At 44.6% G+C, this 27975-nt stretch overlaps 1 protein-coding gene and 1 pseudogene across 5 annotated transcripts in view; both read right to left on the bottom strand.

Moving 5' to 3' along the window:
- The window catches only part of KIAA0319 (KIAA0319 ortholog), a 79932-nt gene that overhangs the window by 36705 nt on the left and 15252 nt on the right, over nucleotides 1–27975 (bottom strand). For all 5 annotated transcript variants that reach the window (XM_045002901.1, XM_045002898.1, XM_045002903.1 and 2 more), the window contains 5 exons: nucleotides 17743–17905; nucleotides 8606–9372; nucleotides 7334–7529; nucleotides 3744–3848; nucleotides 1003–1100 (listed from right to left, as the gene is read on the bottom strand). In XM_045002901.1, coding sequence (XP_044858836.1) covers nucleotides 1003–1100; nucleotides 3744–3848; nucleotides 7334–7529; nucleotides 8606–9372; nucleotides 17743–17791 — 1215 coding nt within the window. In that variant the 5' untranslated portion in view covers nucleotides 17792–17905. The remainder of the gene's footprint in view (nucleotides 1–1002; nucleotides 1101–3743; nucleotides 3849–7333; nucleotides 7530–8605; nucleotides 9373–17742; nucleotides 17906–27975) is intronic.
- LOC123363193 lies at nucleotides 18274–26947 on the bottom strand (annotated as a pseudogene).

Below are 27975 nucleotides of genomic sequence, written 5' to 3'. Positions count from 1 at the left end.
GCTGAAGCCCCGCCATCCGGGGGTGAAGCCAAAGCCTGAATAATTTAGCTTCACGGGGGCCCTGGTGGTGTGGGGTCCAGGGCAGTTGCCCCACTTGCTACTTCCTAATGCTGACCCTGGCTTTGATATGCAGAAAGCCAGTTGTTGTGGCACAGGTGGGCCGTGGTGTTTTTAACAGTATGTTGGGGGGGCCTCAGAAAGAAAAAAGGTTGAGAACCCCCTGCCCTAAAAGATCATCAGACTCCTCTGAAAAACTTTATATGCCTAGTGAAGACTCTGACATGGGCAAAGGAAACAAGGGAGCCTTGACAGTCGGTAAAACAAGCATAAACTTCTCTGTGATGCATAACATATAAATTAGAAAGACAGGAGGGTCCCATTTCACTCTAACACGATAGCTCACCAACTTTTTCTTTCTGTTGAGGAATGTTAGGTCAGATCCTCAGCTGATGTAAACTGAACATGTAACAGCAGAGCTCTGCTGATTCACATTAGCTGAGGGTGTAGCTTTTTGGATAGCAGTTAGAATTGATTTATAAACCAACAGTCCTAAAGCCAATCTGATAACATGCTGAGGGAAGCACAACTGAAGTACTCATACCAAATCAAAGATGCCTCCAATGCAGACTGAAAAAAAAATCTCATGCAGCGGTTATGAGAGTGAAAACAACAAGGAGTCCTTGTGGCATCTTAGAGACTAACAAATTTATTTGGGCATAAGCTTTCGTGGGCTAGAACCCACTTCATCAGATGCATGGAGTGGAAAATACAGGAGCAGGTATAAACACATGAGAAGATGTGAGTTGCCTTACCAAGTGTGAGGTCAGTCTAATGAGATAATTCAAATTAGCAGCAGGATACCAAGGGAGGAAAAGTAACTTTTGACGTGGTAATGAGAGTAGCCCATTTCAGACAGTTGACAAGAAGGTCTGAGTAATAGTAGGGGGAAATTAGTATTGGGGAAATTAGGTTTAGGTTTTGTAATGACCCAATCTCGCTTACTTGAGAGAGTTTCAGTGTCCGTGTACGCTTCCGCTCCATTTCACCCTCATAGTCAGCAGGGTGACTGATCAAGCTCCACTCATAGCTGTAGGCTCTTTCTGGGAGTGAAAAATTGTACAGTACTTATTAGCCTTGCCTTCACTATAAACAACTATACAGACACATGGGGAAACAATGAAATGAGGTTGAATGTCTACAATGCAAAATAATATAGTCAGAAACAATGACTTAATAAAAACGTCAGAACTACTATATTGGGTCAGACCAATGGTCCACTTAGCTCAGTATTCTGTCTTCAGACCATGGCTGATGCCAGATGCTTCAGAGGGAATTAACAGAACAGGGCAATTATCGAGAGATCCATCCACTGTCATCCAGTCCCAGCTTCTGGCACTCAGAGGCACAGAGACACCCAGAGCATGGGGTTGCGTCCCTGACCATCTTAGCTAATAGCCACTGATTGACCTATCCCCCATGAACATATCTAATTCTTTTTTGAACTCAGTTATACTTTTGGACTTCACAACATCCCTAGGCAACGAGTTTCACAGGTTGACTGGATGTTTTGTGAAGAAGTACTTCTGTTTGTTTTAAACCTGCTGCATATTAACTTCATTGGGTGACCCCTGGTTCTTGTGTTATGTGACGGAGGTAAATAACACTTTCCTATTCACTTTCTCCACACCCTTTATGACTTTATAGACCTCTCCCATATCCCCCTTTAGTCGTCTTTTTCTAAGCTGAACAGTCACAGTCTTTTTTAATCTCTCCTCATATGGAAACTGTTCCATACCCCTGATGAATTTTGTTGCCCTTTTCTGTACTGTTTCCAATTCTAATATCTCTTTTTTGAAATGGGATGACCAGAACTGCACTCAGTATTCAAGATATGGGCGTACCATGAATTTATAATGTGGCATTGTGATATTTTCTGCCTTATTATCTATCCCTTTCCTAATGGTTCCCAACATTGTTAGCTTTTTTGACTCCTGCTGCACATTCAGCAAATGATTTCAGAGAACTATCCATAATAACTCCAAGATGTGTTGCTTGAGTGGCAATAGCTAATTTAGATCCCATCATTTTGTATGGACAGTTAGGATTATGGTTTTCCAATGTGCATTACTTTGCATTTATCAACATTGGGCAAGAAAATGGCAGATGAAATTCAGTCATTCAGTTTTGTGAGATCCCTTTGTAATTCTTCAGGCAGCTTTGGGCTTAACTATCCTTGGTAATTTGTATCATCTGCAAATTTTGACACCTCACTGCTTACCCCTTTTTCCAGATCATTTATGAATATGTTGAACAAGCTCAAATCCTTCTGGGACCCCGCTATTTACCTCTCTCCCCTGTGAAAACTTCTGATGTTTGAGTCTGATCTGAACCATTGCTCCATATAGTATGTGTCAAGCTGCTGCAACATGCTGTAACTCGGTGATATGACAGTGGGGGGAGAGGGATGCAAATCAATGGATTCTACAGGTATTTTAGCATGAATACTTACTCTCCTCACTGTCACTGACACCAGCTCCTGACCTGTCCTGGTGCTAAATACTCATGCACAAATCATTCATTCTTTGCACCAGGAGCAGAAAGCATTAAGAAAAGTTCAGCTTAGTGTTCTCAGCCTAAATTTGTTTCCAGCAGATATTGTAAGTGGACACATTAGTCCAGATCCTCCCTAGTGTAAATTGGTGTAGCTCCAGAAGAGGAGATGGTTAATTAATTTGCATGCTCAACACAAAAACCACACCCACTAATCATCGACTTTAAGGTCAGAAGGGACCATTATGATCATCTAGTCTGACCTCCTGCACAACGCAGGCCACAGAATCTCACCCACCCACTCCTGTAACAAACCCCTAACCTATATCTGAGCCACTGAAGTCCTCAAATTGTAGTTTAAAGACTTCAAGGTGCAGAGAATCCTCCAGCAAGTAATCTGTGCCCCATGCTGCAGAGGAAGGCGAAAAACCCCCAGGGACTCTGTCAATCTGCCCTGGAGGAAAATTCCTTCCTGACCCCAAATATGGCGACTGGCTAAGCCCTGAGCATGTGGGCAAGCCTCACCAGCCAGACACCCAGGAAAGAATTCTCTGTAGTAACTCATATCCCAACCCATCTAACATCCCATCACAGACCATTGGGCATATTTACCACTAATAGTCAAAGATCAGTTAATTGCCAAAATTAGGCTATCCCATTATACCATCCCCTCCTTAAACTTATCAAGCTTAGTCCTGAAGCCAAATATGTCTTTTGCCCCCAATGCTCCCCTTGGAAGGCTGTTCCAGAACTTCACTCCTCTGATGGTTAGAAACCTTCATTTAATTTCAAGTCTAAACTTCCTGATGGCCAGTTTATATCCATTTGTTCCTGTGTTCACATTAGTGCTGATCTTAAATAATTCCTCTCCTCCCTGGTATTTATCCCTCTGATATATTTATAGAGAGCAATCATATATCCCCTCAGCCTTCTTTTGGTTAGGCTAAACAAGCCAAGCTCTTTGAGTCTTCTTTCATGAGGCAGGTTTTCCATTCCTCCATTAATCTCTAAAACCCCCTTCGAAATGCCCCTCCGCAGCTGGTGCCCCAGAGAACTGTCTCTGCAGATTAATAGGGAAAGTTCTGCCCCTTAGGTCCCCTCCTAGCTCTGGCTGGACATACAGCCTCAAAGCCAAGCTGTCTTCATGTGTCAATATTTTATGTCTCTTTGTTTGAAAATATTGTTAAATTCACCTGTTGGGGGTGGTGGCACAACAAAGGCATTGAGTTCAACTTCGTTTTTTGGTAGAGTCACCTGTAAGTTATCTCCAGCTGACACCACGAGTTCTTTTACTGTAACTGAAGATGATAAAAGTATTACATTTTTAAAAAACAGAATAAGGGGAAACTGATTTGAAAAAGAAATTGTAATAGGGATTGCATATTTATTGTACATCATCTGACAACTTTCTGGGGAAAGATGGGGAAGAGTTACATTTTCTTGATAAATTTGATTACGGATTAATCTTCTCTCACCAGCTTACACTTGAGAACGGCTCCCCCTGAAGCTGAAATCAGAATTAACTCATTTTTGTTTTAAATCGATGTTTGTGATTTTTCCAGTATACCATGTACGCTTTGAACACACAAAAATCATAATTTTCCCCCCACAGTACCAATGTGTTTTTCCTTAATAAAAGTATGGAGATTTGGGACACTAAAGGGTAACAGTGGTGAATTAGAAAGGACATGTATGAGAACCTGAACATGGCTGCATTCAATCTGTGTGTAGTTTTTCCTCAAGTTTCCCAGTCACTAGCTTTCCATTTCCATCAGATACCTATAGAGAGAACATACGCAGCAAACTAAGGGCCACATTTTGTCTAACCCTGTAAATGTGCACTACAGAAAGAAGAGAGTAAAAGGAAGCCTCCTCCAGCCTCCAAACCCCCCATACATGATGCTTCCAGAAAGCCATTGCTCATGTTTCCCAAGTACAGCCCAGGAACCAAATTAGCAAATTAAGAAGCAGTCTAAATCTCGAGAGGCATAGCCAGGCAGACTCGGAGAAGTCAGTTCCTGCAGATCTGCTAGCACCCGGAGGTCAATGCTGACTCTTTTTACAGGTAAGTGCTACTGCTGCATGCACTCTCCCTAGCATGCCCTGAGGCACTCTCTTTTTCTGCAGGATGCCTCTGATTGCATCTGCTCTGCCTCTATAGCTCAACACAGACCACCAAACCCAACTGTGTCTGTTGTGCTTAAAGGCACAATTCAGCCCTAAATTCAATCAAATGTGTTCTTGAGTCATCAGTCAAACAGCTCTCCGTGATTCTGATAACAGGCTTCTGAATGCTTTCTAATGCTTTTTGGAAGCATTCCAAAGAAATCACAACCAGCCGAGTCAGAACTAAAAGAGATTACACCAAATAAAGTAACAACACTTACTAATGCAATAGGAGCTCGCTTTTCCACCAACGGTGTACTTTGCCGCAATTGACATGATTAATATGTTATTCATAGCGTCACATTTTCAACGTCCATGAAAATAGCAGGAGAACATGGAACACACAGCTTGGCTAACAGGTGACAGTATGCTTTGCATCTTATTTCATGCTGCCCTCCCACTAGGAACAGTCTTCCACTTCTTGGCCACAAAGAGTCCTTCCTCTCTTCCTTCAAACCACTCTCATCTACAAGGTCCACAGATCCTTTAACCAATGGGATTTGTATAGTAGTGCACTTTCAGGCAGGGTTCAGTTAAACAGAACTATATATACCCAGGGTTTTATAATCCTTCCCCAATACTGAGAGACCGCAGCCTGGAGCACTCTGCTACCAGAGGCTGCATTTGTTGATGCCCAAATGTCATTTGTAAATTTTGAGCAGGTATGCCCAGCAGACCTCATCATCTGGTGCAGAAGATCTCTCAGCCCAGGAAGCTGCTACCACTCCGAGCGAGTGGGCTTTGATGCTGGTTGCTGGAGATATTCTTGTCTGAAAGGCTTCATATATGCACTATCCCAACCATCTTGAAATAGTAGATTTTGATGCTCTTTTCTTTGAATGATAGAGAGCAGATCAAGCACAGAATTTGCAAAAGGCCTGTATGCAACTGATTTAGAGCTGAGGTCTCCACGAACATCCAATATATGCCAGAACTTCTCTCTTGTGTGGACAGGATCACAATTTCTTCAGTTCTGAAAAACTGAATTAGTTTTTGGGATACAGGCTGGGTCTTTTTGAAAACCATCTTTTCATTGTAGAATGTGCTATATTGCTTCTCAATAGGTGAAGCCCCAGACTCTGACACTCTCTTGGTGGAGGTGATGTCCATCAGGAAGGCATCCTTGGTGGAGATGAGGGGTTCAAAGGGATGCAGAGTCAGTGCATTAAGAACCACATTGTGGTTCCATGGCAGCACTTGATTAATCTTAAAAGGATGAAGTAAAGGTGCAGCTCTGAGGAAACACTAGGGGGAGGGAGGTTCAGTGCTACCTGCCCCTTGACTTCTCCCAAGTACCATTTTAAGTCCTCTTCAGCCCTCTCCCTCCCTTGGATGCTACTGAGGAGAGGCAGGAGGGAGCAGGGAAAAAGCTGCCTGGCCTGTGGTTGAAGCCACACACTTTGTGAGGTGGGGCTCATCTCATTGCTCAGGGGGCCCCTTTGTAGCTTTTTTCCCTTTGTCATGGTAGGGGGGACTGACACCTGCTTCAGGGTCCTGCGTTCCTGCGTGTTCCAGGCTGGCTACTCTTGGCACAAGAGAGAAATTCTGCAAAAATCTCTGCCCTGATGGTTCTACTGAGATGTGCAGGGCTCTTCTGCCAGGCACTTCCATGAGCAGAGTGGAGCAAACAGCACACATTCAGGCTTTCCCCTTCTTCCCATTCTCCTCCATGCTGAATTTAAGTTTTGCCCTCTAATAGTCGAGCAAAACACTGACTTTTGGAAATATATTTGCACACTGACATTATCATCACCAACTTCATAGCAGGTAGGGAGTAAATGTCTACACTACATTATCATCACCAACTTCATAGCAGGTAGGGAGTAAATGTCTACACTGCATACTAAGCCTGGGCTCTGACTCAGGTTTGAGTCCAAGCCCCACGGCTGCCCACAAGCAAACCCATCTGACTCAGGTCAGCAAACACTCAGGACTGGGTCCTAGGGCACTGCTGGGGGGTGGGTCAGAGCCCAACTACTGTTGTGACTTGGGTCCAAGCCTGTCATTTTGCAGCGTGGGATGCAGCTCGAGCCACATACCCGAGTCAGAAGGTCTGAGTAGTGCAGTATGGACGTGATACCATGGCTGTGAGACCCGGTTCCAGCAACTGTAAGCGCAGGCTTACAATGCAGTGTGGACACTGAAGTGTGGGTTTGGAAACACTGTCCACAAGTCTGGGTCTCCCAGGACCTGGCTCAGAGTGCAGTGTAGATATACCCAGAGTGAGAAAGCTTTATCAAACGGGGCCAGGCTTGCAGCAAGATGCTAAATTAGCCTGCTCGCCTCTGGAGACTCATTTCACAACCAGTGCTGCTCAACTGAGAGCGCCTTCTAGGCATTTCCATACTATCCATTGCCAAAGATAAACCAATGAACTCTGGCTTTCAGAGTTTTTCTTCATGCAACCTGTGTCACCATCTTAAAGTGCTGATAAGCTGTGTTTTGGTATAAAACCTGCACTGCCTCATTGAAGTTGGTAATCAGAAATGACTGGAGCCACCAACATGGCACTCAGTGTCAGCACTGTCTGGGCATCAGAGTAGGGTTATTTGCCTTAGGAGGAGTCAACAGTTCTCATTTTATTTTTTAAAAGCTCCTCCTTGAAGAAAAAAGTTACCTGCTTTGGCAGCAGTGGTGGGAGATGGGAGCTGCTGTGTGACAGTGGCCTGAGAGATGACAGAACTAGCTGGAAGTGGTGTGATCCCATCTTGTGTCAGACTCCCGGGGGCTGTTGTTGGGATTGGAGTTCTCTCTGCAATAGCTTGGGTAGATTCCAGATTGTCTGAAGGAGGATTATGGGAAGGCGTTAGAACCTATAAGGGAAACAGTAAGGGTACAATTATTATGAATAAATCATTTTTCCTACTCAGATATACATTATTTATAATGCACAAACTGAGCCCAGCGATGTGTGTCATTGGGATATCCTGAACATGAAGAAAAACAATTACCAATGAAGGCCCACATTCTCCCATCATATATTTAAGAAACTGCTTTCAACCTCAACAGGAGTTTCCACATGCAGAACAATGCAAGGATATGGCTATTAACATATAGTTTGTCACAGTCACTTGTGTCTAGTCTTAAATTAAGACTAAGCTTTTCAGGGCAGGGGGTATGTCCACTTTTGTGGGTAGCGATCCTTATCTACTCATAAGTACCTGAACACTGACCGACCTTTTAGGGTTAAAAGCAGTGTTTCTGTAACAATGTAATGTCCGTTAATACTTAGCATTTATATGGTGCTTTACATATTCAAAGCACTACACAACTACTAATAAATCACCACAACACACCAAGGACATAGGAAAGTATTAGTATACCCATTACACTGACTTATTTTATTGAACAGGAGCCAGGACTTGAAATAACTCGGGCAAGGCCACACACTGACGCAGTGCCACGGCTTGGATTCAGACGCAGGAATTTCAGAGTCCCCACCCTGTGCATACTCCCCTAGACCGCATTGCCTTAGTGCACATTAGAATGCATGTTGCTGTTAAAGAATGATGCATTTTGAAGGCAAGAAAGCCAGAACAGCACACAGACACATTGTAACCCAGATCCATATCCACAAGTCTGAAAGTTTAAACTGAGATCCCTATACCCAACTACCAGACGCTTTACTCCTTACTGTCTGGTAGCTATCCGAGTGCCTTCCCTTGACCTAAGTCGCATTGCATTGCAATTACGTTAGCCAGGAGAAGGGCTGTTTGTTTGCAAAAAGCACACTCCTTTCTTATACTGTCACATGACAGTAGTGGACAATGAAACACTGATTTCCTCTGGGGCTACTGTACTAATCTATTTTGATTTGAAAAGGGCCTACAAAGCAGAACATTATGGTGCACACTTCACTACTACTTCTGGGATCTTGAGGCAGCCCTACCTCTTTCCCCAGGTTGTCACTGGCTTGTACAGGTGGCTGTCTCGCTGCTTTGCTTTCAGTGGACTCCACTGGGAATGGTGTCATCTCAGCAAGAGATGGCAGCTTCTCCTTGGCGTGTTCAATAGGAACAGAGTTTGAATTGGACCCACTTTTAATCATGAGATTTTCCAGCCTACTGCCTTCCCTCTGCTTTTCAGCCAAATCCTCATGGTCTTCTTCGGTATCAGCTACTGTAGAGTTGAAGCCATTTTCACTGGTCACCATCAGGCCCCAGTCCATGTAATCCGTGCTCTCTTTCTGTTTGTGCTTGATGCTCAGCTGAAAGGGGTCCTGTTCCAAGTCCCTGTAGTCATCAGTGTATTCAGGTATCTCCTCAAAGCTGTGATCTTTACTCAGCAGAGACAGCTCCTTCAGGTGACTCACTTCCTCAGAGGGCTCACCCACAGAGTGAACCATACTTGGCAGCACCTGTCCATACCCTAGCAATGCACCTGGCCTCTGAGAAGGCCTAAGTACAAATGTAAGGTAAGACTTCACTGCTTCAATTTTCTTGGGTTCACAATTTTCTTTATGCTGGCAGTTCACAATGTAGCAGCGCCGTTCAAACATCCAGGACAAGTCACAACCCGAAAGATCGCAGCAAGCCGCTGTGCAGTCTGACATTGACATGGCATGGGGAACTCTCATGATTTTAGTGGTGTCTAAATTAGGAGATATCACTGCGTCTGAGTACGTGGCTCCTTCCGTGCACTGCTCACAGAAATACCCTGAAACAACATACGCTGACATTAGGCAGAGAACTACAATTGCATAGCTGTATAAGTTGCCATCATGCCTTGAGGGACTTTTCATACAAGGGCAAAAATGTAAACCATATTAAGATTAATTATAAATCTATTTACCATGCACAAATTTCACCATTATTTTTCTTACAAGGTTTGCTAATTCTTGAAGATGTGTGTGTGCATTATGAGTAATATTTTACACTCAGGTAGCAGTTCTCATCTGATGGTCTCAAAGCTTCTTACAAAGCATCTCTTATTCCATTTTACAAATACAGATGCTGAGGCAAAGAAGTTACATGACTCACCGAACATCCTACAGCAAGCTAGTAGCAGAGCAGGGAACATAAGAACCCTGATGGCACAACATACATGTTGTGACACTAGTAGACCAGATGCCAGCTTTTGCCAAGGCTGTAGTCGTTGGCTGAGCACTGACAAATTCAGAGCTGGAAACCAGACCAGCTCACATGTATGTTAGTATTGTTCAAGACAGGTGTTAGACTTGTAAGATTTGTTCAGTCTTTAGGCGATATAAAATTCTTGTAAGTTGCTCTCTGCATTAATTTTACTTGTAATGTCTGTATCCCATGCTAGTAGTATGTAACTTTTGCTTTATAACTGTAAAAATGCCTGCTCTGAACTTGTGAACCCAGGTAGGAGGAAAAAAAACAAAAACAAAACAGGAGTACTTGTGGCACCTTAAAGACTAACAAATTTATTTTAGAGTGTTTCACCTGCCCATCAAGGAAGACTATCAAAACTAAGTGGGCCATTGTGAAACATCACCATACAAAGACTGAGTTAAATGGCCCTCTCACACCTGGGAAGGTGCTACGTGCAAGGAAGCTCGTCCCATTAGCTTGAATTCTGGAAGAAGGAAATAAAGAGAGCTGACATAAAAATGCTCTTCATCCTTCCAAGGTAGACAAATTGAATTCTGTGTAGTTTTCTACATGAGCATCTTTTGAAATAGACCTTAACTGAGGTCACATGGACACAATCTACATGAACACGGAAGATCCAGTGTTAGTTTTCATAAGGTGGAGTCTGCCCCAGTATCCTGGGCCAAAATCCTCCCCACACCACTGTGCTGTGGGCTGGCTGGCTTGCACAACCAGAGGTGGCTGCATTTTAGTGGTGTTATGTGTACATTTATATTGGTCAGAGCTTTGGGAGCCTTTGAGAGAAAAGATGCAGTAGAAGTGCAAAATATTGTATTTTGCTATCCTTCTCCAGCATCATAAAGGGCTGAGACACTTTTGATGAGATTCTGGAAATAAATAAAAAATAAATAAATAGCTGTCTCCCAAGATGAGAACTTTAATTCCAACTTTCAAGCCAGAGCCAATTTTCACAGCTGAGTTATAAGCCTCTGAAGAATAGGATTTATAACATAAATGCTGACAAAGGCTTAACTCCAGCAGCCTTAGCAGGGACCTATAAAAAAATCACTATCCTCAAAACCAGAGAAGCCAGATTATCCAGAAGTTCATCAAAATCTAAAGTGTCACTGTATGAGTTTCTGAGAGGATGGCATACACCTCTGTACATAAGGAATATGATTTTGTTCTCTCCCCGCAGGCTGCTTCCATCTTATTTAGAGCCTTCCCCTCCCTGAAATCTTGTAAGCTTTTACACAGATACTTCAGGGAAAGCACAAGGCTTGTTTCTTGCTTCAGAGACCATTCTAATTGCAGATTAAACACTGGGGGAGGGGAAGAGCAAATAGAGAAAAATACTAAAATTATATAAAAGCAAATCCTTGATGCGGGGACAAAACCAAAAGTATTGCAATTAGATTTACAAACAATGGGCTGCAAAGCTTTTACAGTAATTAGAGCTGCAGTCTGCAGGATGTTTACAATTCTGTTATAGGGCCCAGGATCAGCTGCTGAGCCTCTCTAATTGGTTCACTGATCCTGATGGTTCACTTGATGGTTCATCTTCATTTCACAGGTTGCCAGGATCCCTGTTTGTTGCTGATAAATCAAGAAGTACTGGTGAGCAGAGTAGACTGATTTGATTTCTCCCCAGTACTCTCTTGACCACTTGGTGGGAATCTTTCCCTGCAGCTGTGCTCTGGGAAGGAAAAGGCTACTTACCCACCTCATCCCCAGTATCCCTATGTAATACTGGGCAGGATTTTGGGAGACATAGGTCCAGTTCTCTGCTCTGCTCCTGATTTTTTGTATGACCCTGGGTAAATCACTCACTCTCTCTTTGCTTCGATTTCTCAGCTGTAAAATTGGGGATAAGGGTACTTCCCTAACTCACAGAGTGTTGTGAAGGTAACTACATTACAGATTGTGAGATGCTCAGATAATAGGGGCCACATCAATACTTTAAACAGATATAATCTTTTTTTTTGAATGGTGAGTAATTCATTCAATTTGAAATATTCTTAAAATATGTCATATGGTAGGTGCTGTACAAAGCCCATAGACAAAGATAGTCCCTCCCTGAAATCCTATAGCCTAAAAAGACTGAGGGCTTGGCTACACTTACAAATTTGCAGCGCTGCAGCAGGGTGTGAAAACACACCCTCTCCAGCGCTGCAAATTGCGGCGCTGCAAAGCGCCAGTGTGGTCAAAGCCCCAGCGCTGGGAGCGCGGCTCCCAGCGCTGTCCGTTATTCCCCACAGGGAGGTGGAGTACGGACAGTGCTGGGAGAGCTTTCTCCCAGCGTTGGCGCTTTGACTACACTTAGCGCTTCAAAGCGCTGCAGCGGCAGCGCTTTGAAGTGCTAAGTGTAGCCACAGCCTGATGCTGCAGAGACAGGACTCACCATGAAATACAGAAGTGGAAATAGCTTCACGTGCAGTTCTGTTCTGAAAAGTGACTCTAAAATGGGATTGTGGTGTTCAGTTTAATAAAAACTTATCAAGAGAGAATACCAAACTCAAACAAGTAAAAAGTTGGTCTTTCCAAGCCCCGCACATACAACCTAGACCCTGAAAGTCAAGCTGGGTTCTTTTCCTCTCCAGACATCATCAAACTCTTAAATTGTTGCTTTCGGGTTAAATTATACCAGCTGTTGTGCTGGACAATCCCACTATTTGAAAATTATGCCCTCAGTGACACTTGTGAAACCTCACTGCAATCAGTAGGCCTGCACAGCTGTACCTCATTGGAACTGGTGAGTAAACAATTCTGTTGATGATCTCAAGAAGGAATAAACTCTAGGCCCCTCTCAATAAGCTATGTTGACTCCACAATGCTAACAGCTATAAAAATAGACTTGACTCACTAGAGTCAGCAGCTATGACTTTGCACAAATGAAGAAAGGAGATGAGTTGCAGAGGAAAGTGCCATATTTACAAAATAATTGATCAGAAGAGAATGACACATTTTGATTACGGTGTTGCTAACTCTCAGGATTTTATTGCGACTCTTGGCATATTTGGAGTTTTTCTTAAAGCCCCAGCTCTTGGAATCATGTGTTTCATGAAAATCCTGTCTTTCATTTAAAAAACAAAGTTTCTAGACCCTGCAGTTGTGAAGAAAAGTTTTAAAAACATGACCCTAAAGTGTCAAAAATCAGAAAGCAAATCAAAAGAAACCAGATTTTTAGTCTCATTGTGATATTTTGGGGTTTGACTCGCGATTTTTGAGCACATAAGGTTGGCAATAGTGTGCTGAGAACTCACAGCTTGTAGGAATCTCAGGAGAAGTGTGTTATTAAACAGAGAAATGGGAATGGCACCTTTGTAAATGGCACTGAGAGGTTGCTTTATGCATGCAGGGCTGCATTGCCCAGAGCAAGGAGATGGGAGTTCTAACACCTGTAAGTGTGACTACACACTCAACTATCTTTGTTATAAAGGCTAATCTCAGAACAAAGTAGCACAGCGTGAAAATGCAATAGCTGAATATTGCGAGTCAGACATGATGGCACCTCTGAGCTTTATTATGCCAGTGGGAATGAATTGCAATAAAATGATTTTATAAGATCACTGTGATGCCAGGTTGGAGTATGTCTCTGCAAGTGTGCCATACAGAATTTAATCCAATATATTGCACTGTCAACTAAACAGTTGTGTCTAGGATGGTAACCAATGCATGCTGTCTTTATCAATGAGAGAGCTGTACATTCCCTGCTTTAGTTCAGTTGGAATGGCATTTTATAGTTATGAGATATAAATAAATATCAAATCAATTTTGGAATGCATTAGCACAACCACTCCTGATAGCATGGCCAGAATAATTTAGACCTCATTCAACACAAAATGATTTTATCAATTAATGGATTTATATCAGTGGCAATAGACTCCATCAGTGTTTCCCAAACTTGGGACGCCGCTTGTGAAGGGAAAGCCCCTGGCAGGCCAGGCTGGTTTGTGTACCTGCCGCATCCACAGGTCCGGCCGATCATGGCTTCCACTGCTCCAGGCCAATGGGAGCTGCTGGAAGTGGTGTGGGCCGAGGGACGTACTGGCCACCGCTTCCAGCAGCTCCCATTGGCCTAGAGAAGTGGAAGCTGTGATCGGCCGGACCTGTGGATGCGGCAGGTACACAAACCAGCCTGGCCTGCCAGGGGCTTTCCCTACACAAGTGGCATCCCAAGTTTCGGAAACACTGGACTACATTATAAGAGATTCATACATACTTAAGGCCTTGTCTACGCTACACAGTTTTGTCAACAAAAGACAGCTTTCAACAACAAAACAGTGGAGGTGAACACACTGAAATGCTCCTCCCACCAATGTAACTCCCCTTTATTGCTGACATAATAAAACCACCTTGACAAAAAGCGCAAGGCTTATGTCTGTAGACACTGCGTTCCTTATATTGGTGATCATTCTTGTCTATTTCATGGCTCCCGGCAAGAAAGATGGCTTCTGGCTCCCAGCCAGGCCTCCACTCCCGGCTTGGGCTCCCCACTGGGAGCCCTGCTGCCCACCAGGATGCTGACTCCCCGCGGGAAGCATGGCAGCCAACTGGACTTCAGGTGCAGATCATCCCCCCTGGAGGCGAGATCAAAGCTCGGATGGGAGTGGGGAGGCGAGAACTCCCTGGGGGAGGGAGATGGGCTCCCGGTGGGGAACTGCACGGAGCCGAGAGCCCTGGCTCTCGGTCCCCCCCACTGTCGCTCTTCAGTTGGTGGAAGTGCTCCTGGCGAGGATGCACACCACTGACAAGAGGAGGGTATTGTGAACATCAGCCACCACAGTAACTAATGCCATGGCTGTAAGTCATAGAATCATAGAAGATTAGGCTTGGAAGAGACCTCAGGAGGTCATCTAGTCCAACCCCCTGCTCAAAGTAGGACCAACACAAACTAAATCATCCCAGCCAGGGCTTTGTTAAGCTGGGACTTAGAGGTTTTTAAGGATGGAGATTCCACCACCTCCCTAGGTACCAGTGCTTCACAACCCTCCTAGTGAAATAGTGTTTCCTAATATCAGGAGGGATAGCTCAGTGGTCTGAGCATTGGCCTGCTAAACCTAGGGTTGTGAGCTCAATCCCTGAGGGGGCCATTTAGGGAACTGGGGTAAAAATCTTTCTGGGGATTGGTCCTTCTTTGAGCAGGCGGTTGGACTAGATGACCTCCTGAAGTCCCTTCCAACCCTGATATTCTATAAAACCTAGACCTCCCCCACTGCAACTTGAGACCATTGCTCCTTGTTCTGTCATCCGCCATCACTGAGAACAGCCGAGCTCCATCCTCTTTGGAAGCCTCCTTCAGGTAATTGAAGGCTGCAATCAAATTCCCCCTCACTCTTCTGTTCTGCAGACTAAACAAGCCAGGTTCCCTCAGCCTCTCCTCGTAAGTCATGTGCCCCAGCCCCCTGATCATTTTCATTGCCTTCTGCTGGACTCTCTCCAATTTGTCCACATCCTTTCTATAGTGGGTGGCCCAAAACTGGACGCAATACTCCAGATGTGGCCTCGCCAGTGCCAGATAGAGGGGAATAATCACTTCCCTCGATCTGCTGGCAATGCTCCTACTAATGGAGCCCAATATGCCGTTTGCCTTCTTGGCAACAAGGGCACACACAACGTCAGTTTAAGATTGTAGTGTAGACATAGCCTTAGTGAGATACAAGGAGAAATTATAAGTTGCAACCAGAGTTTCATGAGGTCAGTTGACCCACGCATGGGAGGTGCCGAGTGTCAAAGGCATGATACATAGCAGTGATAGTAAGACACCAATATTTATTGCCACACCTGGGTCAAAGTTCATCACATGAGTCAGTGTTACATAAGGTCACACAGCAGGGATCAGGACCCACTGACCTCAGTGTCTGCTGTTATATGTTCCCTTTACAAAAACCAAAAATGCTCTCAACAAAAAACAGCCACTCCAATCTAATTCAGCCAGCTAATAAAAAACACAAATAGAACCATCCAGCGTACAGGTCAGGGTAGCTCATCTCAAAGCCTTTGACAAAGGAGAGGACTGGTTTTTAGCAGCTTCCAATAACTACTATTCTCTCTCAAGCACACTGCATCAAGCCCTTATCATGCAAAGTCCAAGTGAGCTAGTGAAAGAGTCAGCTCAAATAGCCCTGGAAGACTTAACAAATCCATGCTTAGGACTGTTAGGAAAATGCAACGTACTTCACAGTTCTTTAAAAGGATCACTAGTTCAGAGAATCAGACAGAAAAGCTAAAAATTTTAGCACAAACATCTAACAAGCTTCTTGAGCCACAGACAATTCATCTTGAAGGAATTACAAAAGGCTATGTCACTGTCACAGTGAGTGAGCATACACTGACTTGTTACAAGCTGAACACTCTCCAATTCAGTTCGGGTGTACAACACCTTACAGAACCACACCTTTACTTAACTGTCTTGGCAGGGCACTGAAAGGGTTAGTGTCTCTGACTTTTCTGCCAAAGTTAATGGAAGTGTGCAGAGGAGGGAAGGCACACAAACAACATTCGTTAACCCCTAATTTACTGTTCAGAACTATTGCCTCAGGGACAGAGAGAAGTCTGGAACACATACCCTATGATGTGAGAGATGAGTAACAGGGTTTGCTTTGGAAAAATAATTGAGACACGGTAACAAGACATAATTAATGAACAAGTCTTTTCAGATATCAGGAAGGACTTTTTAACCTAGTAATAACTAACTAGAACCATTACTATACACTCCTGTAATTTGGTAACACTCTTAATGAGTCAAATTCATTATTCCTTACACACAATAAGCTCCCACTGAAATTTTCTTCACCCAATACCACCAGTGTGGGCCACGTATCAGGACCTCAAATATGGCTTAAATAGGATTGACTATATGAATAGACACATGCATCTACTGTTTACTATACAAAAACAGGCACATCTTCCCCTCAACGGACATCCGGTACGACCGTTTCACAGCGTTCTAGAGGATGGTTCTAAACGCACCACCAAAATATCCTGGAGTTAATGCCATCTCATTCCCAAATTCCGCAGTTTTATTAAAACTAGGCATACTAGCAAGAATCTCCCTTATTAAGCAGCTAATCCTGCTTGCATCTCAAAAGACTTGCTGGAGTCCAAATAATTCTTTTATTAATTTATTGAATTCCAATAATGTAGATTCTGCCAGTATCTCCACAGCCACAATTCCAAAAACTGTTAGCTCTCTGGCAAAATAAAGACCTTATATGTGCATTTAACCTTCATTCTGTAGTATCTGTGCTAACACTGCCAACATTAGAGATAAAATGATGGATGATAAAGAGGTAGTATTGAGAATCTATACTACTTTTCGTTTGTTTGCTTGTAGCTTAAAAAAAAAAGAAAAAAGTCACCAGCGGTGGTTGAGGGTGGGAGAGAATTTGTAGCATTTCCCTAAACTGTGTTTTTGTGAAAAGAAATTCTACTTACCTGAAAAAAATGCATTTTTATTTTCCATCCACCAGTGGCTTGATCAGGCCTCAGCTCTGATGCCTGAAAGCATTCATCCTTCAAAACATTGTGCTTTTCATGGGCACCTATGAGACCTGCTCCATCTAAACAACAGGTGCAGTCAGTGCTTCTTCTCTACCACAATGCTGCTGGTGCATATGGCCCTGCCCATACCTAGATATGCCTCTTATAGTGCTCCGTTCCCTTTGCACGCCCCAGCACATGTACCTAATTATGGCTGACCTAGAACAGATAGGGAAAGGTTTCTTGGAACCTTTCATCCACCCTCACCTGCACCCTATCTGTAGTGGCCAGAAATCAGTTTTGAACAGCCTCTGTATAAAGTCCCCTTTCTGCTATCAGATATAGAATTGTTATGTTACCAGAACTCTTCTTAGTAAGGAACAGCAACAGTCTCCTTTCCTCAGCCTATTCTTATTACAAAAATCAGTAATGTTTGCTTCATTCACTGTGCACGATTCAGACATTAACACAAGAAGTAAACTCCTACCTGTTATTGCCCACAGCAACAAGAACGGAGTGCTGAGCCCAAATGCCATTCTACACCAGGCAGGCAGTGACAACCAGGCTTCTGGCCAGCTGTTTGGAGATGATATGTCACCTGTGTAGGTTTCCTCTAATACTGTTTAGTACCTAGCAGGAGCCTTGAAGGGCTGTAATAGAGAGCAGAGGAAGAAATAGGTCAGACATTAGCATTTTAGACTGTCACAGCACAAGCAGAGAGGATAAATGTAGGCTTCACAATTACTTCCCCAGCTTCTGTGCGATGGATGAAATAGGAGATTGGGCAAAATGAAGATAAAGAATAAATTACTTACCTGTAACTGTTGTGCTTTGAAGGTACAGAAATAGCCTACACTCTTGGGTTCCTGTATCTACAAAACACCAGTAACCCCTCTATACACTTATTGAACAAAGGGAGTTTATTTCTGCTTAAGTGGAAAGTGAAATGCAACCTTCACTGTGGAGCCATTAAAAACAACTTCAATATTAAAATTCCAGGCATCAAAAGATAAGTCTGTTAATTTATGGGACTTCTTGTGTGAGTAAGGCAAACAAGGGCCTCTTTGGGATTTTCAGGAAGAAGACCTTTCTTCTCAGGACTGTCAAAGTTCCTCCAGGAAGCCCGAGCAACTAACATATGGGGAAGAACTAATTTCAACATCCCATCTGAGAAGGAAAAACAAGTTTTATTTAGCTACAGTCTACTACGCATACAAAGGATACGGAGGCATACCCCATAAGGGAAGGGAGCTGAACCTTTCACTTGGGTATAGCCCTTTCAGTACAGAGAATCACAGATAGTTTCCTTTGGTTGTCAGTGAATGGCTGGAGTTTGTTACCTTTACAAGTCATAGAATCATAGAATTCAAGATCAGAAGGGACCATTATGATCATCTAGTCTGACCTCCTGCAAGATGCAGGCCACATAAGCCGATCCACCCACTCCTTAAGCAAGCGACCCCTGCCCCATGCTTCGGAGGAAGGCGAAAAACCTCCAGGACCACTGCCAATCTACTCTGGAGGAAAATTCCTTCCCGACCCCAAATATAGCGGTCAGCTGAACCCCGAGCATGCGGGCAAGACTCTCCAGCCATACCCTCTGGAAAAAGGCTAACAATATCCTATCATTGACCCATTGTACTAATTACCAGTGTGGCACTTAATTGACCTATTGACTAAGCCCGTTATCCTATCATACCATCTCCTCCATAAACTTATCTAGCTTAATCTTAAAGTCATGGAGGTCCTTCGCCCCCACTGTTTCCTTTGGTAGGCTGTTCCAGAATTGCACTCCTCTGATGGTTAGAAAACTTCGTCTAATTTCAAGCCTAAATTTCCTGACTGACAATTTATATCCATTTGTCCTCGTGTCCACATTAGCACTGAGCTGAAATAATTCCTCTCCTTCCCTGGTATTTATCCCTCTAATATATTTAAAGAGTGCAATCATATCTCCTCTTATCCTTCTTTTGGTTAAGGAAAACAAACCGAGCTTCTCAAGTCTCCTTTCATACGACAGGCTTTCCATTCCTCGGATCATTCTAGTGGCCCTTCTTTGTACCCGTTCCAGTTTGAATTCATCCTTCTTAAACATGGGAGACCAAAACTGCACACAATATCCAAATGAGGTCTTACCAACGCCTTATAACACAGGACTAGCACCTCCTTATCCCTACTAGAAATACCTCGCCTAATGCATCCCAAGACCGCATTAGCTTTTTTAACGGCCACATCACATTGCCTACTCATAGTCATCCTACGATCAACCAGGACTCCTAGGTCCTTCTCCTCCTCTATTACTTCCAACTGGTGCGTCCCCAGCTTATAACTAAAGTTCTTGTTAGTCATCCCTAAATGCATAACTTTACACTTCTCACTATTGAATTTCATCCTGTTACTAATACTCCAGTTTACAAGGTCATCCAAATCTCCCTGGAGGATATCCCGAGCCTTTTCCGAATTTGCAATACCTCCCAACTTGGTGTCGTCCGCAAACTTTATCAGCCCACTCCTACTCTTGGTTCCCAGGTCAGCGATAAATAGATTGAATAAAATTGGACTCAAAACCGAACCTTGAGGAACTCCACTGGTAACCCCCCTCCAACCCGACAGTTCCCCCTTCAATACGACCCTCTGCAGACTCCCCTTTAACCAGCTCCTTATCCACCTCTGGATTTTCATTTCGATCCCCATCTTTTCCAATTTAACCAGTAATTCCTCATGCGGTACCGTATCAAACGCCTTACTGAAATCAAGATATATTAGATCCACTGCATTTCCCTTGTCTAAAAAATCTGTTACTTTCTCAAAGAAGGAGATCAGGTTGGTTTGGCACGATCTACCTTTCGTAAATCCATGCTGTAATTTGTCCCAGTTGCCATCGGCCTCATGCTCCGTAACCACTCTCTCCTTTAAAATTTTTTCCATGACTTTGCATACTACAGATGTTAAACTAACAGGCCTGTAGTTACCCGGATCACTTTTTTTCCCCTTCTTGAATATAGGAACTATATTAGCTAATCTCCAATCAAACGGTACAACCCCCGAGTTTAGAGATTTATTAAAAATCATCGCTAACGGGCTTGCAATTTCACTCGCCAATTCCCTTAATATTCTAGGATGAAGATTATCCGGGCCCCCCGATTTACTTCCGTTTAGCTGTTCAAGTTTGGCTTGTACCTCAGATACCATAATGTCTACCCCCATATCTTCATTCCTTAGCCCTTCATTAGCATCATTAAAGACCGAGGCAAAATATTCGTTCAGATATTGTGCCATTCCAAGATAATCCCTAATCTCCACTCCGTTTAAAGTTTTAAGCGGTCCCACTTCTTCCTTCTTGGTTTTCTTCCTATTTATATGGCTAAAAAACCTTTTGCTATTGGTTTTAATCCCCTTCGCTAGGTCCATCTCCACCTGGCTCTTTGCCTTTCTCACTGCTTCCCTACACCCTCTGACCTCAATAAGGTAGGTTTCTTTGCTGATCCCTCCCATTTTCCACTCCTTGTACGCTTTCTGTTTTTTCTTAATCACCCCTCTAAGACGCTTGCTCATCCAGCTCGGTCGAAAACTGCTACCTACGAGCCGTTTTCCCTTTCTCGGAATACATGCCTCTGACAACTCCTGCAACTTCAACCTGAAGTAACCCCAAGCGTCATCTGCCTTTAGATCCCTAAATATGTTAGTCCAATCCACTTCCCTAACTAGTCGCCTTAATTTAGTAAAGTTAGCCCTTTTGAAATTGTATACCTTAGTCTCAGATGCAATTTTGATTATCCTCCCATTTATTTTGAAACGAATTAGCTCATGATCACTCGAGCCAAGGTTGTCCCCTACAACTATTTCCTCAACAAGGTCCTCGTTACTCACCAAAATCAGATCTAAAATGGCATCCCCCCTTGTCGGTTCAGCAACTACTTGATGAAGGAATTCATCAGTTATCACGTCTAGGAAAAGCTGAGCCCTATTATTATTACTAGCATTTGTTTCCCAATCTATATCCGGGAAGTTAAAATCCCCCATGATCAAACAGTTCCTATTAGTATTTACCTCCTTAAAAACATTAAAGAGCTCTCTATCCATATCCAGGCTAGATCCCGGCGGTCTATAGCACACCCCAATCACTATCCCAGGGGAGGCTCTAGTAGTTTTCTTCCCCAATGTGACCATTGCCCAAACAGACTCCGTATTATCCATTGCATTGCTAGTTATTTCGTTACATTTCACCTCATTATTGATATACAATGCTACTCCCCCACCTTTACCTTTGCATCGGTCTTTCCTAAACAGCACATACCCTTCCATACCTGTACTCCAGTCATGGCTACCGTTCCACCATGTTTCGGTTATTCCTACGATATCCGGTTTCAATTCCCGGACCAGGAGCTCCAGTTCCTCCATTTTGTTACCTAAGCGTCTCGCATTGGTGAACAAACATCCTAATTTTTGCTGTTTGGCTCCTCTCACCCTTTTCACCCAACTTGGTAGGGACACAGTACTACCAGTATGACCTGTCGATCTAGTATCCGTCCCCCCCCTCTTCCTTACACCTAACCGTCCCCCTCTGGCTATATCTGTTGTTATCCTGTTGTTCTCACTCCCAATGTATAAATTTGGCGTGGAGAGCACCTGGACCTCTCCCAACCATCTCCCCCCAGTGTCTAGTTTAAAGCTCTTTTAATCAGATGAGCCAGCCTCCCTCCTAGAAGTCTACTTCCTTCCCTACTTAGGTGGAGCCCATCCCGTGAGAACAGTTGTCTGTCCCCAAAAGCCTCCCAGTGCCCATACATCCCAAAGCCCTTCTTGTAACACCACTCCCTCAGCCAACTATTAATCGTCACGATCCTGTCACCCCTTTGGCGCCCTTCCCTAGGAACAGGTAGGATCCCACTGAAGATCACCTGAGCCTCAATTTCCTTGAGCGCCTTACCCAACCTGGCATAGTCTCCCTTGATCCTCTCTAGCGAGAATCTAGCCGTGTCATTCGTTCCTACATGAAGGATGATCAAAGGGTTCTTACCTGCTCCTCTTAGGATCCTTTTCAACCTCAGGTCCACATCCCGTATTTTAGCACCCGGTAGACAGCACACCCTTCTGTTCTCTGGATCGGCCCTGGTCACAGGCCTGTCCAACCTTCTCAGTATGGAATCCCCAATCACGTAGACCTGCCTTTGCCTGGGGACAGTGCGGTCCTCTAACCTATCCTCCGTCCCCCCTGGTTGCAAGCTCCTTCCATTCCTATCATTCCTTATGGTTCCCGTTAAGCCATCCTGTATCCTCCCTTGGCCCACACTTGGTGCTGCCTCCATGGACTCCTCCCCTCTTTCTATCGGACTAGCCGCTCTTCTCTTTTTCCTTGGCCTCCCACCGTCAGCTACCACCTGCTTTACCCCTTCCTCATTCTCCAGACCTTCGAACCTGTTCCTTAGCTCTATTTCTCCCTCACTGGCTCTCCTTTTTCTCGGCCTGCTTCTCACGGTCACATGCTTCCACCGCCCATCTTCCTCATCCGGCGGTCCCCCATCACTGGCCTTAGCCCCTGCTTCCCCCTGTACCCCTGGGCATTCCCCTTCGGTCACTGCTTGCCATTGCTCCATCAGCTGCTCGAACCCCCTTCTATGCTCTACCAGGGTTTCTACCTGCAGCTCTAGGCCTTGGATCTTTTCCTCCAGCAGCTCTATTAGGCGGCACTTCATGCATACATAGTACTGTTCTGGGTCCCCCGCTAGAACCATGTACATACCGCAGCTGCTGCATGCTCTCATCCTCGGTGTATCCTCCACAGCTTGGCTCATGGCTGCTGCTGTCTCAGCCTCGCTCGGCGTTCTTACCTGGGCGGCCGCTTTTATAGGCCCCCTCCTCCACCTAGCTCCGCCCCCTAATCAGGGCTCAGCAGTCTGCCCCGACAGAGAGAGACACAAGCACCCCAAAGACAAGACGCAAACACGAACTACCTGGCTCCTCCAATGGGAACTCCCACTCAAACTCCCCTGTTAGCCGCCCTGTCACTGAGCTGGTTACTGATGTGCCCCTTACAACTTGGCCTTACATATGGCAAGTGACTGGCCTGATACAAAACAAGGAGAAATACAGGAAGAAGAAACTGTTTTGATATGGTTCTTTTACACAGGCTGATCTAAACATGGTAGATATTGAAACCGCTCCAGATTCCAGCTGGACTTCATCTGCTCCACATAGAATCCAAGTGGCCATGCAGCACCAATTCATTAGGAAAGGAAGAATCTCCAAGGTCCCTACAAACTATCTGCAGTTTTGGAGAAGGGGAAGGTTAAAGCAGAAAAACATTTTGCTGAGAATCTCAAGTCCCAAATGTGAAAAGCAGTGAATATGGCAAGCTGCCTGCAAAACTGTGGAAGGTTATTCACTTTTCAGAAGCCCAACACTCATTTTAAAATATTGTTTGACATTTATAAGCCTAATTCTACCAAACAAGCAATAAAATTCCTTTTTGAGAGAGACACTTGTTGCATCGCAGAAGAGCAGGAGCAAAGTTCAACATTCAATGTGATCCCAAGCAGAGAGAGACAGCGTGTGTGCGTATGCATATGCGTTTATTCATTCCCAGCATGCTCTTATATACCATATGGTAAGCAATCACAATTACTAACTAATTAATCAAACCCACACAGCCACAGCTGTAACCCATAGGGTAATTATCATCCTACACACCTGTCTGACTTATCATCCTATTTACAATTAGCTGGCCAATGAGAATGAGCCCAAGGCCAGCCCTTCACACACAGTTCCCAGCCCAGAAGCCTAAACAATCTCAGCATCTCACATTCTATTCCCACATCTCCCCCCTTTATTCACAATCAAAAGAAGAAAAAAAAGGAAAACAAGATAAAAACATTCGTTACAAGTATTTCAATCATCATGTGATCGGGGGCAGGCACCAAGTCCCACTCGGAGCCCACATCTCCCCCCTTTATTCACAATCAAAAGAAGAGAAAAAGGGGAAACAAGATAAAAACATTCGCCAAACATTTCCAACTTATAACAACATAACACCACAATCTATCACAAGCCAAAATTAAAACTTTATACCTGTTTTCAAAAGTTACTCTATTTTGTAGATACGATCCTTAACATATAACCCCAAAACATCGAACAAACAAAAACAAGACACAACAGACAAATGATGTAAATTCTGCAGGATTCCCCCCTCTCTGATCCCTCAGATGTCAGGCGATCAAACTGACACTGAGGGTGGGGGGAGGTCCTAGACACATCGAACCACATAACAACACAAACCACATAACAACACAACAACAATTCTGGCCAGAAAACAGACAACACGAAACATAACAAAAACACAAGACATAAATCTTAACTCTAAATAATAAACACAAAATTTCTTTCAGGCACAGCAAAAATCATTTCAAACAAGTAACTCATTCACGGAGGATCAAACAGGAAAAGTCCTGACAGAGCTAACAAACAGTTCTCCTCCGGGGGCTCTGGTTCCGCGGCACCTGGGCGCGTCTCGTAAGGCTCTCCGGAAGACGCAGCCAAGGCCAAACCCACTTCGCCGGTATCCACCTGGGACCTGCATCAGTGGCAACACACGCATAACCCCTGCCCCACGTTAGCAAGTCAACTGGTCCTTTCCATATTTGCTGCTGATAATCAAACCATTTGACCGAGGGTCGGGGGGCCGCACCCTGCTCTTCCCCAGTCATCCCGCTGACATGTTTAATCGCGGGGGGCACCTGGCTGTTTTTACCAAAATGTAACCAATTAAGCACGTAAAGAGCTTTCAGCAACCGAGCGGCAGGCGTCTTATCCAAGGCGTCTGCCCGCTCACTGCAAATCCCCCCTTTCTGTCTTAAGAGGAGCGCCTTCAGAGAGGCGTGAGCATGTTCAATAATAGCTTGTAGTTTGTCTGCTTCAGCCTGAAGGGCTTGGACAAGCAGTTCTTTGGCTTGTAGCTCTTTCTTAATTTCACTCAGCTCAAGAACAGCAGCTCTATAATGACGACGGTCATGCGCTGCACCCACCCTGGCTGCCGCAACCTGCTCCCCAAGGTTATTAACTTTTGACTTTTCTCTTTCTAAGGCAGTCTGTAAGGCTTGAATAAATTGCCTCATTTGCTGATCCTCCTCCTCTTTACGCTTTAGGACTGCTTGAACCCGGAAATTCAGCTGTACCAGGTCTGCCTCGCTCTCTGCTAGTACTGTTTCGGGGATGTTGCTGTGCTCTCACAAAGCAGTATTAGACTGACCAAGACCAGTGAGCTTCCCCCGTTCATGTTCCAGTTCGAGGGCCAACTTCTTGTTTATTTCTTCTAAACGTTTTATCTTCCCCCTGAAACCTCTAGATTCCTGAAGCTCCTGGCTGGTGAGTGAAATTACTTCTTGCAGCTCTTTCTCCAACATCTTACTGTGGCTAACAGCCTGCAGCTCTATCTCCAAAGCTTGAATCCTTTCATGGGAAGCCTGGTTATTTCCTCCATCAGCGATTTGTGCTTTTAGTTTGCTCAGCTCCAGTTCAGTATGTTTTGCCTTCATTTCTTTCTGTGCACTGGTCAGATCTAACCCCAGACGCTTCATTTTTTGTTTCTGTTCAGTGATGGCCTTTTTGGCTTCCTCTTGCATTTGTTCTACCTATAGTTTTAATACCTCATTCATCTCAGCAAGAGATGTTATTTGTTCTTTATCAATCTGCAAAGACTGTAGCTGTATCTCCATGTCATCCCGTTCTTTTTGCACTGACTGGAGGTGGCTTTCTAACTCCACCATCTGCTGGTGAACCTGGGATACTTCCTTCTGAAATCTTGAGCGTTCAACATCAATGGACTGCTTTTCACCTTGAAGTTTCAGTAACTCCCGTTTTAATTCTTTCACTTCCAAATCCAGCCGCTTCTTTGTAGATTTCAATTCACTAATCAGCTGGTCCTGTGAACTTGCATCTCTTCGATAAGCTTCCACCATTACCTTTTGCTGTAGGAACTGCTCCTTTACTTTTTGGGTCTGTTTCTTCAGGCTGGCACTTTCCTGTTGCAGATTTTCCACCTGGCTCAATTGTGCCAAGATTTCTGATGCTGTCTCAGTACTTTCACCTAAGAAGTTTGCTCCTTCATCAAGTTCTTCTTTGCTTGCTTTTGCTGCCTGCAGAGCTACTTCTAGGACAATCTTCTCATTCTGCAAATATTGGATCGTGTCATCCTTGGAAATAACATCACCCTGGAATTCCTCTAACCTGGCCACCAGCTCATCATATTGAGTCTGTAGGTCATTTAGGGACTGCTCTTTGGTGTGCAATGATTCTTGGGTTAAGGTGAGCTGCTTCATGAGCACTAGATGCTCTTGCTGTAAAGATTCAAACTGCAGATCTCGCTGATGCAGAATCAATTTAACCTGTTCCAGTTCTTGTTCCAGTGTTACTGCAAAATCAGCCATTTTCTGCAGTTGTTCTCTCTCATCCTCAAACTCCTCCAGTCTTCTCTGCGCGATGAGCCATACTGGACTCAGGGAGAAAGCCTCCTCATCGTCCTGAGCCACCGATTTCCAAAGCTCACAGCCCAGCCGCTCCCAAACAGTTTTAACGGAAAGTCCCCTTCTTTGTCCCCACCGCAACAGGCGGGATAACGCATCAGAGGGGAACTTTTCTCCCCGCCGCTCCATGATGCGTGTCACCGTCTTCTCCTCTGTTGACGCAGCGGTTCCCATATTAGCTGCTCACCTCTGAGTTCGGGTGTGCCTCCCTTTTCAGACGCCCTGCAGCTTGCCGCTCAACACTGAGCTCAGGTGCGCCCCCTTTTTTTTTTTTTTTTTTTTTTATGGCAACACGAGTGTTTTTTTTTATTCTTTGTTTTTATACCAACGGGTTATTTCTTAGACCTCAAAATCATTTTACAAACACAAGGTAAAATCTGCTCCATGCAACATGCTTCACTTTTGTTTCCAAGTGTAGATTCGCACGTCAGAAAATATTGCTCCCTTTCCTATGACTCCTGATCTCTCCTCTCTCTGCCACGCTCCAAACTTGCCAAGAGGGAGCCGCGCAGACACTAGTTGAAGATTCACTGAGCGCACCCAGGCTGAGCGTGGCATTTCTCACTGGAGCTTTCGGAAAAGCCCTTGCAAAGGCGTTTTGTTTTTGTTGCAGGTGACACCAGAGCCCTGTTAGACTCCGCCGCCCCGGGAACACCGCTCCAGCGCCTGTGACAAGTGCCTGGCAGGGACGATACCGCAAGGCATCAGCGCTGGCTCAGGAACAGGGGCCAGGTGGGACCCGAGCCCCCCCCGCCCGCTGCGTCTTCACAGCGCCGGGAAGTTTTCCGGAGCGCGGCTCCTCCGCCTCTCTCCCCCTCCTGCGGCGGGGGATCTCGGACGCCTTTTTCTTTCAGGCCAGCGATACTATGGCCCGCAGCTTCTCCACCATTTGTTGCATCGCAGAAGAGCAGGAGCAAAGTTCAACATTCAATGTGATCCCAAGCAGAGAGAGACAGCGTGTGTGCGTATGCATATGCGTTTATTCATTCCCAGCATGCTCTTATATACCATATGGTAAGCAATCACAATTACTAACTAATTAATCAAACCCACACAGCCACAGCTGTAACCCATAGGGTAATTATCATCCTACACACCTGTCTGACTTATCATCCTATTTACAATTACCTGGCCAATGAGAATGAGCCCAAGGCCAGCCCTTCACACACAGTTCCCAGCCCAGAAGCCTAAACAATCTCAGC

Source organism: Mauremys mutica, chromosome 2, assembly GCF_020497125.1.
Source record: "Mauremys mutica isolate MM-2020 ecotype Southern chromosome 2, ASM2049712v1, whole genome shotgun sequence".
In the NCBI taxonomy this organism is placed as follows: domain Eukaryota; kingdom Metazoa; phylum Chordata; order Testudines; family Geoemydidae; genus Mauremys; species Mauremys mutica.
The sequence above is the reverse complement of the archived record's forward strand: the minus strand, read 5'-3'. Positions and strand labels throughout refer to the sequence as shown.